This window comes from Diuraphis noxia, unplaced genomic scaffold, assembly GCF_037042655.1.
Source record: "Diuraphis noxia isolate RWA-SAM2 unplaced genomic scaffold, SU_Dnox_SAM2 contig0005, whole genome shotgun sequence".
Taxonomy (NCBI): domain Eukaryota; kingdom Metazoa; phylum Arthropoda; class Insecta; order Hemiptera; family Aphididae; genus Diuraphis; species Diuraphis noxia.
The window spans coordinates 10,244,396-10,264,162 of NW_028301715.1; the positions used below are offsets into that span (position 1 = coordinate 10,244,396).

General features: G+C 29.1%; 1 protein-coding gene across 1 annotated transcript; it reads right to left on the reverse strand.

Moving 5' to 3' along the window:
* Positions 1-711: 711 nt before the first annotated feature.
* aspr (asperous) lies at positions 712-7,069 on the reverse strand. The gene is made up of 6 exons (XM_015518134.2): positions 6,969-7,069; positions 6,339-6,390; positions 4,483-4,656; positions 3,658-3,831; positions 2,737-2,996; positions 712-1,807 (listed from the first exon to the last, which is right to left on the reverse strand). The coding sequence occupies exons 1-6, from the start codon at positions 6,975-6,977 to the stop codon at positions 1,226-1,228; spliced, it is 1,251 nt and encodes a 416-aa protein (XP_015373620.1). The 5' UTR covers positions 6,978-7,069; the 3' UTR covers positions 712-1,225.
* Between the last annotated feature and the right edge of the window lie 12,698 nt (positions 7,070-19,767).

The following is a 19,767-nucleotide window of genomic DNA, read 5'->3' on the forward strand; positions in this document are numbered from 1 at the left end:
AATAAATAATGAGTCATCTGATCATAGTTTATTCTTCAATATAAATGTTTATAGGTAATAACATTTTATATTGAATTCAAAATTGACTGAAGTCCATGAGTACTTTATTATTTCCTCATTATTATAATTTTTTGCATCTTTAATACATGTGTTTACAACGTTCGCTCACGTTACCCTCATAATTTCTATTTTCATTAACTATATTTCAGTTGGTTGATTAGTAAAATTTAATCACAAAAATTACATTTTAAAAATATTAATAATTTATATATTAAAAATATTAATAAAACAATATTTAAAATATTAAAATATTCATTCCTCAATGAACTAATAATTGTAAATAATTTTTACGGTTTATAAATTTGGGAATTATATGGACTGCAGTTTTCATAATTTTTAAAATTTTTTTTTGTTTTTCGAACTACTTTTGCCTGCTGTTGCTAAACCTCTTTTCCTCTTTTTAACTCTAGTTTATTTTTGAGTACACAATTTTAAATTTTATTTCTTAATAGTTTTTTGAATTTGATTATCTTTAGCTGATTACGTACCAGTTACCGGTTTTAAACATTTTTAGCTTCTACCAGATTCGATTACCTAGTTTATTTGAAACGGACTTAAGCCCATGGTACATATTAACCTTACATGGAGATGGAGGTTGGGAGGGCTTAAATGTAACTCTAACATGGATAAAGAAACTAGACAAAAATACAATTTTGAAGGTAAAAATAAATTATATATTATTGGAAATAAATAAAAAATGGTAACTGTATATAATATTTAAGTGAACATTGTCCACCGATAATGTATAATAATATTAACATCGTGTTGGTGTACAGCGCGTGTTTACCTGCCGCATAATCTTAACATAATGTGAACTACGGAAATTGGTGAGCTACAACGTCGAGTTTAAACTTTCTAACTTTCACAATAATATATGACAATATACCTAAAATATAAATGTTAAATAATAACAATAATATAACTACGCGTTAGCTGGGTAAAGTAAAATTAAATTGCCATAAATTACTACCGATCGATCGGCCCGGAAGCCGAACATTCTCACCGTACAGTTGTTGGCTTCCGGAGGACTTGTAATTATCCCATCAATCATAAACGGGCCAGTAACGGCGTCCAAAAAACGGGCCAGTGACGGCGATAATATTATGATATTGTATGCGACACGATGGCTGTACAGCCGATAATTACTATACTGTTATTATAACGTTCATTTCTTGCCGTTGTAGAAGATGCGTCCGGCAGTTGTCGACTTCGGATAGCACCGGGTCATCGCGTGGCCCGTGTAACCTGGCGGACAGGAGCACGTGGCCACCCGGTTGCGGGCGTTGCACTCGGCGTCCACGCCGCACTGGCCCGTGCACACGTTCCGGCACTGGTAGTCGACGCACGTCTGGTCGTGACGGCATTCGACGTCGGCGGTGCACTCGCCGCGCCTGCACCGGGTGAGCGCGTCGCCCGTGTAGCCAGGCAGGCACGTGCACACCGGTCGCTCCTTGCCGGTGACGTCGTGGCCGGGCGTGCACCGGGCGTTCTCGCCGCACGGGTTCGGTTCGCAGAGGTCGGCCGGCTCGAACGGACGGCACCGGACGAACGGGTCACCGGTCATGGTCCGGGGGCAGCTGCATATGGGCGTCGCTCCCCGCGGTTCGCAGTTGGCGTTGATGCCGCACACGTTGCCGCTGCACGGGTTCACGCACCGTTCGCCCGAGCACGCCGGACGGTCCGCCGGGCAGTCGGCGTGCGACAGACACTCCGCTCGACACGATGTGTACGGATCGCCGAAGTAACCCTGCGCAGGATAAACACACAGGTTAACGTTTTCCATTAGTTATTATTATTGATGGGTACAATAGACAACAGCCAACTGGTATATTATATAATATTATAATAGCATTATGGTTATGTTTCACGACCAGTTGCGTTATTGTAGTGGTAACCGTAATTTTGCGTCCGTACGTGTGAAATTTTTTAAACACTAGATTTTATTTCACTGCTGGGACTGTTCAAAAGACAATACGCGCGGGTACCGTTTTAAGGATTTTTTTTGATCAATGCAATGATTAAAAATCTAAATTTTTATTTGGTCCGCGATGAATTACATTTTTTTACGTTTATAACGGCCTTTAGCCTGTAATTGAAAAGAGGGTTGAAAGACTGATATATTACATGTGTAGGTGCATATTTTGATAAATCCATTTTCATTCTTATTCAAAAACACGTAAGCGGTTTATTCCCAACTACCGATAATCTCGGTGCAAATGATTAACACAAATCTACATGACGTGATATTGTTTTGGTACCTACACAAATATTACTAAATGCATCAAATCAAAATACATCTAAATGTATCAGCTAATCATTTTAGTGTACTATATTCCTAAAAAAATCTTGTACTATGCAGATTTGAAGCAGGATTGATGATTAATGTTGTCGATGTTGATCGTTCATTTACTTACATGCAATACATACAATTTAGTTTCATTTATTATAATAACGGTACCCTTAATTTACTTCAAATCTGAGTATAAGTGTTATTATTGGAATCGTTAGTGACTTTATCACATAACTAATGAACTGTTTTAGTATAACAGATAGTTTGTAAAATATAAATTTCTATCTATATGGAACACACATGGCTTTTTGCGTTTTCGACGTTATGGCACCGTTATATTATAATATACATAATACATTTGCTGAAATGTCACGTCACGGTCTTACCTTGGGACACGAGCAGGTAGCTCTGTGGTTGTGGACTTCACATATCGCAGTTGGAGCACAAGTTCCCGTAGAGCATGCCGAAGTGCACTTGTACTGTTGGCACATTTGGGATGGACCGCAATCGTAGTCGGAGTCGCATTCGTGACGGCAACCGGAAGAAGGTGAACCGATGTAACCAGGAAGACAGGAACACACAGGTACGTCGTTGATCACTTCGCATTTGGTGTTTTGGCCACACGGACTGGGGTAACAAAGTTCTTCTGAAAAGTTTTGGATTTAGATGTAAGTAATATACATATAAAGAAAATAAAAATTTAATAAATATACAAAAATGGAATATTTTAATGGCGGATCTATACGATTATAATTCCTTTGATGGAACTATATATTTTACGGTTGTGAAATGTCCATTTCACAGCGAACCCTAAACAATTTTTTTTTCAAATAATATTAAATATTATTACACGGGGTTTCGGTAACGTACTTGACGACATTCGTACGATTATAAAAATAATTTTCAGATAATTCCAACTAGGATTATTATTGGTCGTGCTAATGTAAAATCGTCGTACTTGCTCGCGGTTCCTACAGGAAATCGCATGGTTATTTGGGGCGGATACGAATCCAAACAAATCAGAGATTGTCAAAATCGGTCTAGTCGTTCTGGACTTATATATTTTGGTGTAACCAACTCGACTTTGTTTTATTTATATAGATTTAATTAAAAGTGCTGTATGTACCCCTTTATGCATAATTACGTGGTGTTGACTCGAGAAGGATACTTTAACGGTTAAAGTTTAACCGAACAACTAGCTTAACCAAAAACATTTTCTATTCACACCTTTGAGTATCACCTATAGTTTAAATTTAAATTTCGATAAAATTAAATAAGTTCTGCTATATCAACGTCAAATTATTTACGTGGGTCCATTTGACGACAAGACACGGATGGATCACCGACATAACGGGCTGGACAGGAACACACAGCAACATGATTCCTGGGCGAGCAGTCTGCGTTACGTCCGCACTGTCCTGAGCATACATCTTCACATTTGTAATTACGGCAAGCTTTAGAGTTTGGGCAGTCTTGATTGACTGAAATAAAATAAAAATAATATTAATCTAGATATTGTTATGTCATTTATTTCTTCTTTTCAATAAGTTTAAAAAAATGTTAGATTTTATTTACTTCGTGCGGGTCCTGGCGAATTCTTTGTTAAAATAAAAATAAAAGTTTCACATGATGACGAAACAAATATTTGTGTCGACAACAATATATTACTTATTATTGTTAACCTATAAGGCCCGACATTGTTTTTATAAGTGAGGAATTACATAATATATTTGGAATTTGTTAAGTAAAAAAAAAATTCTGATAATTAAGATAAACGAAATATAAAACTTATGCAATATTTAAAGGTTATCTTATTTAATGCGAAATTTCAAGTTTTTAACGAAATCATAGTCTTACTATTCCGTCTAATTTATTGTCACGGTAATAATGTCAAATTTTAATATACGTGTGACGAAACGAAAAGGCCATCCGAGTTGCTAAAAATATTTTAAATACTATATTTAATATATTTGCTGAGTGCTAATATTATCATATTATAATACTATGTATTGTACTACAACATTATATTATTGTGTCGCAATCGTAATAATATTTTTTTACGATTTATGACGGATCGGCGACAAAACAATACACACTCTTGATTATAATTTATGCGCAAACGACGCGTTTACCTTCGCACTCGCCGCGTTGACAGTAGGTCGTCGGATTTCCCCAGTGGCCGGGCAGACAGCTGCAAACGGGTCTTCCTTCGGCCACGCGACACTGAGTGTTTGAACCGCACGGGCTTGGCGAACATGGATCTACGTACCGGCTCGTGTACGACGTCGGATTGTAGATGATCATACCTGATACACGCACATGCACATACATATTTTGTTAGAAATTTATGTCGTCGTCATTTATTACAATAAGAGTGAAAACGAGGGCGGCAGAACGTAAATAATAAACCCCCTAACCAAATCAGTATTCGCGAGAGCGTCAAATGTTCATAATATCGTTATTAAAATATATTATTAAATTTTTTTAAGTTTTTAATAATATTGTTGTTGTCTTTATAGATGATCGAAATATTATGAACAATTTATTGGAACATTAGTGTTTTTATTTTATTTATATAAACGCATAAACCGTTCATATTTTGTGGTATAAAAAACAAGATCATAACACACACACATAACATACCTAACAAGAAAATAGATGAATAACTGAAAGAATACGACGATCGTATATACAGTGTGTCCCGTGAGGATTTACCCATTGCGATATCTCCCGACGGATAAGAACTTAAATTATTTCATATTTTAATTTATTAATGTTTTGGTAAAAAAAGTTTAAAAAAATATTTTTTTATTTAATTATTTCCAAAAAAATTGACCATAGCAATTTTGTAGAGTTTATTTTTCTGAAAATATTGACGTTTCAAAATTGTATTTTCATTAATTTCCTGATTTTTAATTTTTTTTTTTAGTTTCGAGAAAAATTGGGAATTATTTAACACCGTAATGTTATCAAACATGTGACCCGCCGCGCCGCGCGCATTCTCATACGATCGGCTGAATACTTTCCGTATTCCTAACAGTTATCATATTTTATTTCTTCAAAACTAGAAAAAATATTAAAAATCAGGAAATTAATGAAAATAAAATTTTGAAACGTCAATATTTTCAGAAAAATAAACTTCAAAATTGCTATGGTCAATTTTTTGGAAATAATTAAGTAATTAAATATATTTTTTAACTTTTTTACCAAAACATTAAAATAAATTAAAAAATGATACAATTGTAGTTCTTATTCCTGTGAGTCATATTACAAAACCAGAATTTTGATATCTCCATTATTTCGTGAGATATGTATAATATTAAACACACTGAAAAGCAAAACGTCATTAAATTATTGTTTTATTTTTTAAATGAATTAGGTACCTAATGATATATTTTTTTAAAAATTATATAGATAGTTATACTCATTTTACTAGGTAATTACTTTAGAAGCAATTTATAATGTATGCAATATACCTACACAGTATTTTTCTTACATTAATTTGTAATATTGTTCTCCTTCAGGGTTTTGATTATCATGAGATAATAATTGAGACAATGTTATCATTAAAGTTATAAAGTATAATATAAACCTGCGACTAAAGTTGTGCGATAATTTTTACCTACCAAAGCAATAAATAATAACTAATAACACCCGGGAGAAAATTTTTTATACTAATGCTATATATTGTAGACATTTTCTACGTAATTAGATTAAAATAATATTATAAGATCGTCGATTTTTATTACCTTCATGAAACTTATATTGACTAATGTATTTATAATTTTTTTCATTTAATGATTTTTATGTTTTAAACATTTAAATTCAATACAATGTTTTAATATATAAAAAATATTATCTAGCTTTTATTTCAAACCATAATTTGTTTGCACTATAGTTGATTTGAAAGTGTAGTATTATTCTCAACAATATAAATCTTAAAGATTTATATGTTCAATCAGAATTCTATGGTTAATTATTTAATTACCTTGTGTTATATGACCGATTGTAACGGCCATAAGGCCCAGCATTCTTAAGCACTAAATGGAAAAAACACAAAAAATAAAAATAATAATTATAATATTTCTTACAAATCAGACATAATTGATATAAATATAATATTATGCTGTAACTATATTTATATAGTATATACCTATCTGAAACAACTTAACATACTCATCTCGACATTGACCTCATTCTAAAAATCTTTAACGATAACAAGGATATTTAACTAGTTATGGGCATTAAAATATTATGTAGTTATAACTTATAATATTTTAAATGTTTTAAATATTACAAGAATCCAGATTTAAACTCATGGCAAATCTTATGTTTATGATTATGTAATAAATAATTCATAAGTTATTTTATATTTAATTAAAGTAATTATAATGAATGTGAATACCTACATATTATGATGATACTAAAATTATGAAATTATTAAGAACCAAGTGTAATATTAATAGTTCATTTTTCTACTGAATGTACTTACCTAAATTAATATGGTATATTATGATAATATGTTACCTAAATAATGGTTAATAATACTATGGCGATGAGTTTATTGTAACATTAAATATTTAATAATAATATTTATAGGTGTTATATTTTAGCTTACCGCAGTCATGTTGTATCCGGGCAGTATCCACTGAGCACAACTAACTCGGTTGTACCGTCGACGAGAGTATTTATAACGTAAGACGATCCTTGCGTTTCATGGTCATAATACGAAATATGGGCTTGACCAGTCTCACGTGCTGCACAATATACCCACCTTTGGGTTACCGATCGCCCACACGGAACAGAAAACTAAGACTTCTGTGTTGTGACTATGTAGGTATCTCTATACATAATATTATATTATGATATGGCGAGATACCACGACAAGACAATCGCCTAATTGACCAATTCAATGTGGCCACCAAAACAAACACCCACCATAAAAATGTATAGTTTTTTTTTTTTTTTGTTCCCATTACTCAGTTGTACTGCTGCTCTACACTACACCTATATAATGTGTACAAATAATGGCGTAGGCTATACAGGAATTGCGAACAAAAAATTAATAGTATGCGAAATATTACGCATTCGATTCGATTTTTGACGTCATACAACACCCATTACATATGAATAAGAGTATTGCGAAAAAAAGACTTTTCGCCAATCAATTAAATCACAACAACAACGACTAAAAGGTAGGTACAAATCGTTTTGGACCCACGGTACCGTTTTTAGAATGCATTCCAAATACTTATTAAACTTAATATTAATAATTATTGGTTTCTATATAAGTAGGTGTAACAACTAGTATATACTTTACAATTTTTATAATTTTACTCGACAAAATAAAGAACCATCAACTTTTTAAATATTGTACTAGAGTACCAGACAGAGAATTTAATATGTTTATCAAACAAAAAAATATTTTAGTTTTATTTCAATGAATTGTTAATACAAACATATTATATACTATGTATAATCAAAGAATAAATTAAAGAACAATAGTTTTTGAGTTTAGTTAGCACGCGATATTTGATCACCAATCTATTTTACATCATTTTCGGTTTTATTAGTGTGTTTGTTTACTGATTTAAATCTTAACGTATTTTACCATGCAACTAACTATACGGTACTTGAAGAAGCGGTGATGGTAAGTACCTATAGTAATCCATGATTTTAAATAATTGTTGTTTACCCTGGCCTAGCTTTTTTTGTGTGGCTTAAAGTCATTTAATAGTCTTCATAGTTACTTTATGACTACACTTACTTAAGTATTTTTGAGTGATTCAACTACTTTTCTTCCTATATGATCAATGTAAGCGCATAAAGTCATAAATCATTAATATCATAATTTCACTCACCTGTGCGGCTGTCCCTTAGTTTTAGATACCTATGTATTTTGTTTTGAAGATAGTTCAATTCAAGGGTGTCATTTCAATTTTTTCCAGGTATGCGAACTTTTAGACAGGTCAATTTTGATATTATCACCAGGCCATTAATATGTTTATTATTCATATATATATGTAACCTATGTAAATATTGTTTCCTTCCTTTTTATATAAATTATTTATAATGATTAATGACTAATGCAACTTTTAAATAGCTAGAAATTCAAAGAATTAAAAGTTTATAAATTATAAGGAATTAAAGCAACGAGCTAAAGCTATTTAATTATGATTTGAAAAAAAGGAAAATAAGGTATATTGGATAATGAAATACTTTTTAATTCCAAAATTAAACATCATTCATACAAAACATCAATTATATCGACGGGTGTTAATGAGTGCAAAAACATTTACAGTCTCTTGCAGTAAATCAGTGTTTATTTTATACACTTGGTTCTTCCTTCTCAACTACAATAATAATTAGATCATTTAATCTTTTCTCCCCCATGGTGGTTCGTAAATATTTTTTGACTCTTTTGAGGGATGAAAAAAATCTTTCATTTGAAGTAGTGGATATTGGTAGTGTTTTTATTATAGAAATGATATCAATTACAACGGCGAATTGGAGTATTAATGGCGGGCCAATTGTTAACATTGTTTAAGTTAGTGGTGGTGTTTAATACCTTGTTAACCCCCAAATGGCGCCCCTGGTTTAATTACATAGATCATTTAAAATTAACTAACTAAATGTTTACTAGTTAGTACGTAATAAATTGTCTAAAAATTATTTTTACTTCACACTTCTTTGTGTTTCGTAGCAACAACTTCTCAAGTTATATAACCTTATAACTTGCTTCTAAATTATTTTGCTTACACAACGTGAATGTTTGTATTCCATCTGTCAGATTATTATCCTATAAAAGTTCACGTAATTATTAATTATGCATATTTTAATATTTTAATATTTTTAAACTCTTTGAGTGAACAATTCTGGTGTTTTATACATTAAACCTGCGTTAAACCTGTGCATTTGTAGGAAATATGAATGTAAGATGTTCTATATTTATCGGAAATTTGATACAATATAGGTTGACTGATTTGTCTGCAGAGTGTATTAAGGGCAATGAAACATTTTTAAAAATATTAAAAAATTATGTATTAATATATTATAGATTTATGTGCACTTATAAATCTATATGATCGTTTACAACTAAATAAATATGAATTATTTATACAATTAATCATAATTCCAAGTCTACCTACTGGCTACTACGCACTAATTAAAATTACTTTCTATTTTGACTACTGGTAAACACATTTTATACTATAAGATTATGTATATTACCTACAAAGGTAAATAGTATTATTGCCCATCATCTAATTAAAGTATTTGATTAAAAAAAAATGTATAGGTATTATATTTTTTTACGAAAGTTTAAAATGTTTTTTTAAGAACAGGGAGCGTAGTTAATAGTGAAAATGATAATAATATATAGTAATTAATAATACTAGAGAAAACTTGTGTCTTGTAATATAATGGCGTTAACGTATTTTATATTTTTTATGATTTAATGTATTCATATTATTATAATCCACATACTAATTATCAAACCCTGATACATGTTTGAAATTTAAAACCAAACAAACGAAATTTATAAATTTATAATCAATACAGTCGATCTATTGCTAATCGTTTTACTGCCCACACACGATATAATTAATAACTACAAATAACAATATATGATGAAATTGCTTATTGAATCTTAACTAATATTATGTTTAAACACATATAAATATGCAATGTAGGTCTAATTACTCAGTTAAATCTAATTTGAATATTTTAATACGTATTTTTGTAGTAGGTTTAAGTCTTATTGCCAACTTATAACTTATCAGTAATTGGAACCTGATGACCGTTAGTTTTTATTTGATAATATCTAACATTTTCGTTGTGAGCATCTTTCAACTTAAGTTTATATTATTTCTGTAGATCATTTTTAGTTTTCAAGCTAACTTCACAGTCAATGTTGTTCATAATTCAATGTGCATATAATACATATCATAATATCTTGTACTTTTTACCAATATCACATGATGATTAATTTAATATTGATATACGTATGAGGTACTAGACAGTGAGTAATTAGAATCAATAACTATCGAACTCAAAATGTTGTAATATATTATTGTAAACTGACTATTTAGCTAGGTATATATACAGTTATGAAATGTCTGCTAATTATCATTTCACATGTTTACATATAAATATTGTTACTTAAATTGGCATGTAAACCAATAACATTGTATCATGCAAATTGTTTTTTCTTAGTATTTATGTATGTATAAGTTTTTTTTTTTGATCAATTTTGATCTATTTGAAAAAATAAAAAATCGAAATCTTTTGTAAATATTTCAATTCATTTTCACGGCGACTATACGTAGGTGTACATCTGTACACCGATTCAATTCATAATGGAAAAGGTCACTTGATAATATATTATGTGAACAAGTCGTTCACAATTATGTGCAGCGTTCAAAATAATAATATATTATGTTCATGTGCATCGAATAATATATATATTATAAGATTTAATTTTTAACAATGAATTTTGCGTATATTATTATTATATTAAAATTCAAGGGCGAGTACAAAATCCATAAACGTAAATCAAACTGTTATTAAATTTTAAAACAAATATTATATCCTGATATTCTTGACGAGGCACACCCGACACTTTTTTTGTACAGCAAAGCGGTTATCTATTTGATTATCGTTGACCATTTAGAAATTACAATGATTTTAGTCGAGTAATAGTTTTGGTGAGTCAAATAATTAAATAAAAAATATTCTCAGCATTAGATACTTTTATTTAAAATGCCTTAAATGGAGAAACAAAATGTACATACATAAAACACTTAAAATAAATAAATAGATTATCTAATATTTTGCTATGCAATTCAAAAATAAATAACCGTCAAAAACTATACTGAACTTAGGCCAATAGGCAATCGATAAAGCGGACGACTGGCAGATCCAGTATCCAGTAAATGTGATAAATATATAATATAAAAATACACTGAATACTGCGATATTTCATCCTAAATAAAATGAATGAAATAAACTGTTGAGAATAGTGAAATCGTGATAGAAAATGGAAAGGGGGAATGGAACACACAGTGTAATTTTTTTTAAGGAACAAAAATAAAAAAATTGGAAATAATTATTACATAATAATACACAGTGCAAAAGACTGCAGTATGTAATCCTAAGTAGATCAAATGTATTAACGTTTGGAGAATAATAAAATCATGATAGAACGATATATTTTGAGGACAAGGTTATAAAACTTTAAAGATTGTGTACAAAAAAATTAACCACAGCTATATTATGAAAAAAAATATTAAAAGATGGGATTAGCGCCGCAGACAATGTTTTTCAAAAAGCACAAAAAGAAAAATAGGAAAAAATTATGATATAAGAATATACACTGAATGAGTAATAGAAATGAAATAAATTATTGAGAATAGTGAAATCATGATGAAACGATATGCTATTTAGTTTTACATACAAATAAGAGATTAATAATTGTATACACAAAATCAACCAGAAAAAAAGTATGAACAAAAAATGGAAAGAGGGGATTGGCGCCCGCAGACAAATTCTTTTTAAGAAACGAAAAAAAAAGTTGGAAATAATTATTATTTAAGAATACACAATGAATACTGCAGTTTGTAAGACTTAGTTAATGTAGTGAAATAGGGTTTGGAGATTAATAAAATTATGATAAAGTGATTTATTTTGAGAACAAGGTAAAAAAGTTTAAAGATTGTGTGGCCAAAAATTAACCACAACTAAAATATGAAAAAAAAATTAAAAGGGAAGATTGGTGACCAAAGGAAAATGTTTTTCAAGAAGCAAAAAGAAAAATAGGAAAAAATTATGATATAAGTATCCACACTGAAAAAGTAATACAAAAGAAATAAGATATTGAGAGTAGTGAAATCATCATTGATACCGAAGTTATTTAGTGGTACATAGGTACACAAAAAAGTTGAATAATTGTACACATCAACCAGAACTGATATATTAAAAAAAAAAGTTGAAGGGGGGGATTGGTGCCCGAAGGAAAATTCTTTTTAAGGAACAAAAAAAATAAATTGGAATTAATTATTATTTAAGATTACACACTATGAAAATGAAATGAAATAATGTTTGTCGATTAATAAAATCATGATAGAACTATGTATTTTGTGTACAACGATATTAAAGTTTAAGTTGGTGTACTCAATAATTAAATTAACCACAAATATATATTGGAAAAAAATTGAAAGGGGGGATTGGCGGCCGCAGGAAAATGTTTTTCAAGAAGCACAAAAGAAAAATAGGAAAAAATTATGAAATAAGAATATACACTGAATGAGTAATAGAAATGAAAAGTTTAAAGTTTGTGTACATATAAATTAACAGGGTATATATTTTGAAAAAAAAAGAAAGTAAGGGGATATTGGCGCCCGCAGGCAAATTCTTTTTAAGAAAAAAAAAAAAAATAAGAATAATATATTATTACGTAAGAATCACACTGAATAATGCAGTATGTAAGACTAAGTAAATGAAATGAAATAAAGTTTATAGAATAATAAAATCATGATAGAACTATGTATTTTGAGGAAAAGGATATTAAAGTTTAAAGTTAATGTACACAATAATTAACCACAAATATATTTTGAAAAAAAAAATTGAAAGGGGGATTGGCGACCGCAGCCAAATTCTTTTAACACAAAAAACAAAAATTGGAAATAATTATGACATAAGAATATTCACTGAATGAGTAATAGAAATGAAAAGTTTAAAGTTTGTGTACATACAAATTAACAGGGTCTAAATTTTGAAAAAAAAATGGATAGGGGGTATTGGCGCACGCAGAAAAATAATTTTTTGAGATAGAAAAAGAAATTTGGAAAAAATTATGGTCTTTGAATACACATTGGAGACTGCACTATGTATTTTCAAGAAAAATAAAAGAAGGATAATTAAATCACAATATAATTATGTTTTTTAATGGCAAGTGGCTAATAAAGTTTAAAAATTGTGTCCACAAAATTAAACTAGAGCTATATTTTGAAATAAAAATTGGAAAGGGGGTATTGGCGCCCGCAGGCAAATGATTTTTAAGGATCAAAAAATAAATTTGGAAACATCATAGTCGTGGAAAACACAATGAACACTGCATTATGTATTCTCAAGAAAAATAAAAGAAGGATAATTAAATCATGATAACATTATTTTTTTTAGTTAAAAGTGGTTAAAAAGCTTGAAAATTGTGTCCACAAAAATAAACTAGAAGTATATTTTGAAAATAAAAATGGAAGGCATTGTGTATTCTAATGAAAAATAAATGAAGGATAATAAATTATGATAAAATTATGTTTTTTTATTGGGATGTGGCTAATAACGTTTAAAAATTGTGTCCACAAAAATAAAATACAGCTACATTTTGAAAAAAAAAATTGAAAGGGGGTATTGGCACCCGCAGGCAAATGATTTTTAAGGAACAAAAAAGAAATTTGGAAAAAATTATAGTCTTTGAATACACATTGGAGACTCCACTATGTATTTTCAAGAAAAATAAATGAAATAAAAAATGAAAGATAAATAATTTATGATAAAATTATGTTTTTTAGGGGCAAGTTGCTAATAAATTTTTTAAATTGTGTCCACAATAATAAACTAGGGCTATATTTTGAAAATAAAAATGAAAAGGGGGTATTGGCGCCCGAAGGCAAATGATTTTTAACGATAAAAAAAGAAATTTGGATGAAATTATGGTCTTAAAATACACAACGAATACAGCACTACCTATTCTCAAGAAATAAAAATGAAGGATAATTAAATCAAGATGAAATTATGTTTTTTAGTGACAAGTGGCTAATAAAGTTTATAAATTGTGTCCACAAAAATAAAAATTAAAAGGGGGTGTTGGCGCCCGCAGGCAAATGATTTTTAAGGATCAAAAAATAAATTTGGAAACATCATAGTTGATGAAAACACATTGAAGACTGCATTATGTATTCTCAAGAAAAATGAAAGAAGGATAATTAAATCACGATATAATTATGTTTTTTAGTGGCAAGTGGCTAATAAAGTTTATAAATTGTGTCCACAAAAATAAACTAGAAGTATATTTTGAAATTAAAAATGGAAGGGGGGTATTGGCGCCCGCAGGCAAATGATTTTTAAGGATCAAAAAATAAATTTGGAAACATCATAGTTGTTGAAAACACAATGAAGACTGCATTATGTATTCCCAAGAAAAATAAAAGAAGGATAATTAAATCTCGATATAATTATGTTTTTACTTAGAATAAACCATGAAGTCTGAACTATGTATTCTCAAGAAAAATAAAAGATATATAAATAAATTATAATAAATTTATGTTTTTTTATTGTGATGTGGCTTATGAAGTTTAAAAATTGTGTCCACAAAAATAAAAATTGAAAGCGGGTGTTGGCGCCTGCAGGCAAATGATTTTTAAGGATCAAAATAGAAATTTTGAAAAAATTATGGTCTCTGAACACACATTATTGGAGACTGCACAATGTATTTTCAAGTAAAATAAATGAAATAAAAATGAAGGATAATTAAATCATGATAACATTATTTTTTTTTAGTTAAAAATGGTTAAAAAGCTTGAAAATTGTGTCCACAAAAACAAATTAGAGCTATATTTTGAAAATAAAAATGGAAAGGGGGTATTGGCGCCCGCAGGCAAATGATTTTTTTATTTTGATGTGGCTAATAAAGTTTAAAAATTGTGTCCACAAAAATAAAAATGGAAGGGGGGTGTTGGCGCCCGCAGGCAAATGATTTTTAAGGATCAAAAAAGAAATTTGGAAAAAATATGAACATAGAATACACAATGAAGACTCCACTATGTATTATCAAGAAACATTAATGTAATAAAATATGAAAGAAAATTAAATTATGATAAAATTATGTTTTTTTAGTGGGATGTGGCTAATAAAGTTTAAAAATTGTGTCAACAAAAATAAAATACAGCTATATTTTGAAAATAAATATTGAAGGGGGGTATTGGGGCCCGCAGGAAAATGATTTTTAAGGATCAAAAAAGAAATTTTGAAAAAATTATAGTCTTTGAATACACATTGGAGACTCCACTATGTATTTTCAAGAAAAATAAAAGAAGGATAATTAAATTATGATAAAATTATGTTTTTTAGGGGCAAGTGGCTAATAAATTTTTTAAATTGTGTCCACAATAATAAACTAGGGCTATATTTTGAAAATAAAAATGAAAAGGGGGTATTGGCGCCCGAAGGCAAATGATTTTTAACGATAAAAAAAGAAATTTGGATGGAATTATGGTCTTAAAATACACAATGAATACAGCACTACCTATTCTTAAGAAATAAAAATGAAGGATAATTAAATCAAGATGAAATTATGTTTTTTAGTGACAAGTGGCTAATAAAGTTTATAAATTGTGTCCACAAAAATAAACTAGAAGTATATTTTGAAAATAAAAATGGAAGGGGGGTATTGGCGCCCGCAGGCAAATGATTTTTAAGGATCAAAAAAGAAATTTGGAAACATCATAGTTGTTGAAAACACAATGAAGACTGCATTATGTATTCTCAAGAAAAATGAAAGAAGGATAATTAAATCACGATATAATTATGTTTTTTAGTGGCAAGTGGCTAATAAAGTTTATAAATTGTGTCCACAAAAATAAACTAGAAGTATATTTTGAAAATAAAAATGGAAGGGGGGTATTGGCGCCCGCAGGCAAATGATTTTTAAGGATCAAAAAATAAATTTGGAAACATCATAGTTGTTGAAAACACAATGAAGACTGCATTATGTATTATCAAGAAAAATAAAAGAAGGATAATTAAATCTCGATATAATTATGTTTTTTAGTGGCATGTGGCTAATAAAGTTTATAAATTGTGTCCACAAAAATAAAAATGGAAGGGGGGTGTTGGCGCCCGCAGGCAAATGATTTTTAAGGATCAAAAAAGAAATTTGGAAAAAATATGAACATAGAATACACAATGAAGACTCCACTATGTATTATCAAGAAACATTAATGTAATAAAATATGAAAGAAAATTAAATTATGATAAAATTATGTTTTTTTAGTGGGATGTGGCTAATAATGTTTAAAAATTGTGTCCACAAAAATAAAATACAGCTATATTTTGAAAATAAATATTGAAGGGGGGTATTGGCGCCCGCAGGCAAATGATTTTTAAGGATCAAAAAAGAAATTTTGAAAAAAATATAGTCTTTGAATACACATTGGAGACTCCACTATGTATTTTCAAGAAAAATAAATGAAATAAAAAATGAAAGATAATTAATTTATGATAAAATTATGTTTTTTAGGGGCAAGTGGCTAATAAAGTTTATAAATTGTGTCCACAAAAATAAAAATTGAAAGGGGGTGTTGGCGCCCGAAGGCAAATGATTTTTAACGATAAAAAAAGAAATTTGGATGGAATTATGGTCTTAAAATACACAATGAATACAGCACTACCTATTCTTAAGAAATAAAAATGAAGGATAATTAAATCAAGATGAAATTATGTTTTTTAGTGACAAGTGGCTAATAAAGTTTATAAATTGTGTCCACAAAAATAAACTAGAAGTATATTTTGAAAATAAATATGGAAGGGGGGTATTGGCGCCCGCAGGCAAATGATTTTTAAGGATCAAAAAATAAATTTGGAAACATCATAGTTGTTGAAAACACAATGAACACTGCATTATGTATTCTCAAGAAAAATGAAAGAAGGATAATTAAATCACGATATAATTATGTTTTTTAGTGGCAAGTGGCTAATAAAGTATAAAAATTGTGTCCACAAAAATAAAAATTGAAAGGGGGTGTTGGCGCCCGCAGGCAAATGATTTTTAAAGATCAAAAAAGAAATTTGGAAAAAATTTGAACATAGAATACACAATGAAGACTCCACTATGTATTATCAAGAAACATTAATGTAATAAAATATGAAAGAAAATTAAATAATGATAAAATTATGTTTTTTTAGTGGGATGTGGCTAATAAAGTTTAAAAATTGTGTCCACAAAATTAAACTAGAGCTATATTTTGAAAATAAAAATGGAAGGGGGGTATTGGCGCCCGCAGGCAAATGAATTTTAAGGATCAAAAAGAAATTTGGAAAAAATTATATTCTTGAATACACAATGAAAACTGCATTGTGTATTCTAATGAAAAATAAATGAAGGATAATTAAATTATGATAAAATTATGTTTTTTTAGTGGGATGTGGCTAATAAAGTTTAAAAATTGTGTCCACAAAATTAAACTAGAGCTATATTTTGAAAATAAAAATGGAAGGGGGGTATTGGCGCCCGCAGGCAAATGATTTTTAAGGAACAAAAAAGAAATTTGGAAAAAATTATAGTCTTTGAATACACATTGGAGACTCCACTATGTATTTTCAAGAAAAATAAATGAAATAAAAATGAAAGATAAATAATTTATGATAAAATTATGTTTTTTAGGGGCAAGTGGCTAATAAATTTTTTAAATTGTGTCCACAATAATAAACTAGGGCTATATTTTGAAAATAAAAATGAAAAGGGGGTATTGGCGCCCGAAGGCAAATGATTTTTAACGATAAAAAAAGAAATTTGGATGAAATTATGGTCTTAAAATACACAATGAATACAGCACTACCTATTCTTAAGAAATAAAAATGAAGGATAATTAAATCAAGATGAAATTATGTTTTTTAGTGACAAGTGGCTAATAAAGTTTATAAATTGTGTCCACAAAAATAAACTAGAAGTATATTTTGAAAATAAAAATGGAAGGGGGGTATTGGCGCCCGCAGGCAAATGATTTTTAAGGATCAAAAAAGAAATTTGGAAACATCATAGTTGTTGAAAACACAATGAAGACTGCATTATGTATTCTCAAGAAAAATGAAAGAAGGATAATTAAATCACGATATAATTATGTTTTTTAGTGGCAAGTGGCTAATAAAGTTTATAAATTGTGTCCACAAAAATAAACTAGAAGTATATTTTGAAAATAAAAATGGAAGGGGGGTATTGGCGCCCGCAGGCAAATGATTTTTAAGGAACAAAAAAGAAATTTGGAAAAAATTATAGTCTTTGAATACACATTGGAGACTCCACTATGTATTTTCAAGAAAAATAAATGAAATAAAAATGAAAGATAAATAATTTTTGATAAAATTATGTTTTTTAGGGGCAAGTGGCTAATAAATTTTTTAAATTGTGTCCACAATAATAAACTAGGGCTATATTTTGAAAATAAAAATGAAAAGGGGGTATTGGCGCCCGAAGGCAATTGATTTTTAACGATAAAAAAAGAAATTTGGATGAAATTATGGTCTTAAAATACACAATGAATACAGCACTACCTATTCTTAAGAAATAAAAATGAAGGATAATTAAATCAAGATGAAATTATGTTTTTTAGTGACAAGTGGCTAATAAAGTTTATAAATTGTGTCCACAAAAATAAACTAGAAGTATATTTTGAAAATAAAAATGGAAGGGGGGTATTGGCGCCCGCAGGCAAATGATTTTTAAGGATCAAAAAAGAAATTTGGAAACATCATAGTTGTTGAAAACACAATGAAGACTGCATTATGTATTCTCAAGAAAAATGAAAGAAGGATAATTAAATCACGATATAATTATGTTTTTTAGTGGCAAGTGGCTAATAAAGTTTATAAATTGTGTCCACAAAAATAAACTAGAAGTATATTTTGAAAATAAAAATGGAAGGGGGGTATTGGCGCCCGCAGGCAAATGATTTTTAAGGAACAAAAAAGAAATTTGGAAAAAATTATAGTCTTTGAATACACATTGGAGACTCCACTATGTATTTTCAAGAAAAATAAATGAAATAAAAATGAAAGATAAATAATTTATGATAAAATTATCTTTTTTAGGGGCAAGTGGCTAATAAATTTTTTAAATTGTGTCCACAATAATAAACTAGGGCTATATTTTGAAAATAAAAATGAAAAGGGGGTATTGGCGCCCGAAGGCAATTGATTTTTAACGATAAAAAAAGAAATTTGGAAAAAATTTGAACATAGAATACACAATGAAGACTCCACTATGTATTATCAAGAAACATTAATGTAATAAAATATGAAAGAAAATTAAATTATGATAAAATTATGTTTTTTTAGTGGGATGTGGCTAATAAAGTTTAAAAATTGTGTCCACAAAATTAAACTAGAGCTATATTTTGAAAATAAAAATGGAAGGGGGGTATTGGCGCACGCAGGCAAATGAATTTTAAGGATCAAAAAGAAATTTGGAAAAAATTATATTCTTGAATACACAATGAAAACTGCATTGTGTATTCTAATGAAAAATAAATGAAGGATAATTAAATTATGATAAAATTATGTTTTTTAGGGGCAAGTGGCTAATAAATTTTTTAAATTGTGTCCACAATAATAAACTAGGGCTATATTTTGAAAATAAAAATGAAAAG

What these genes read in the sequence shown, in the direction of transcription:
- aspr (XM_015518134.2), bottom strand. An exon ending in TTGTCGTCAAATGGACCCAC is followed by an intron (nt 2,997 to 3,657) that starts GTAAATAATTTG and finishes AAAACTTTTCAG; the next exon opens with AAGAACTTTGTTACCCCAGT. An exon ending in CTACCTGCTCGTGTCCCAAG is followed by an intron (nt 1,808 to 2,736) that starts GTAAGACCGTGA and finishes TATCCTGCGCAG; the next exon opens with GGTTACTTCGGCGATCCGTA.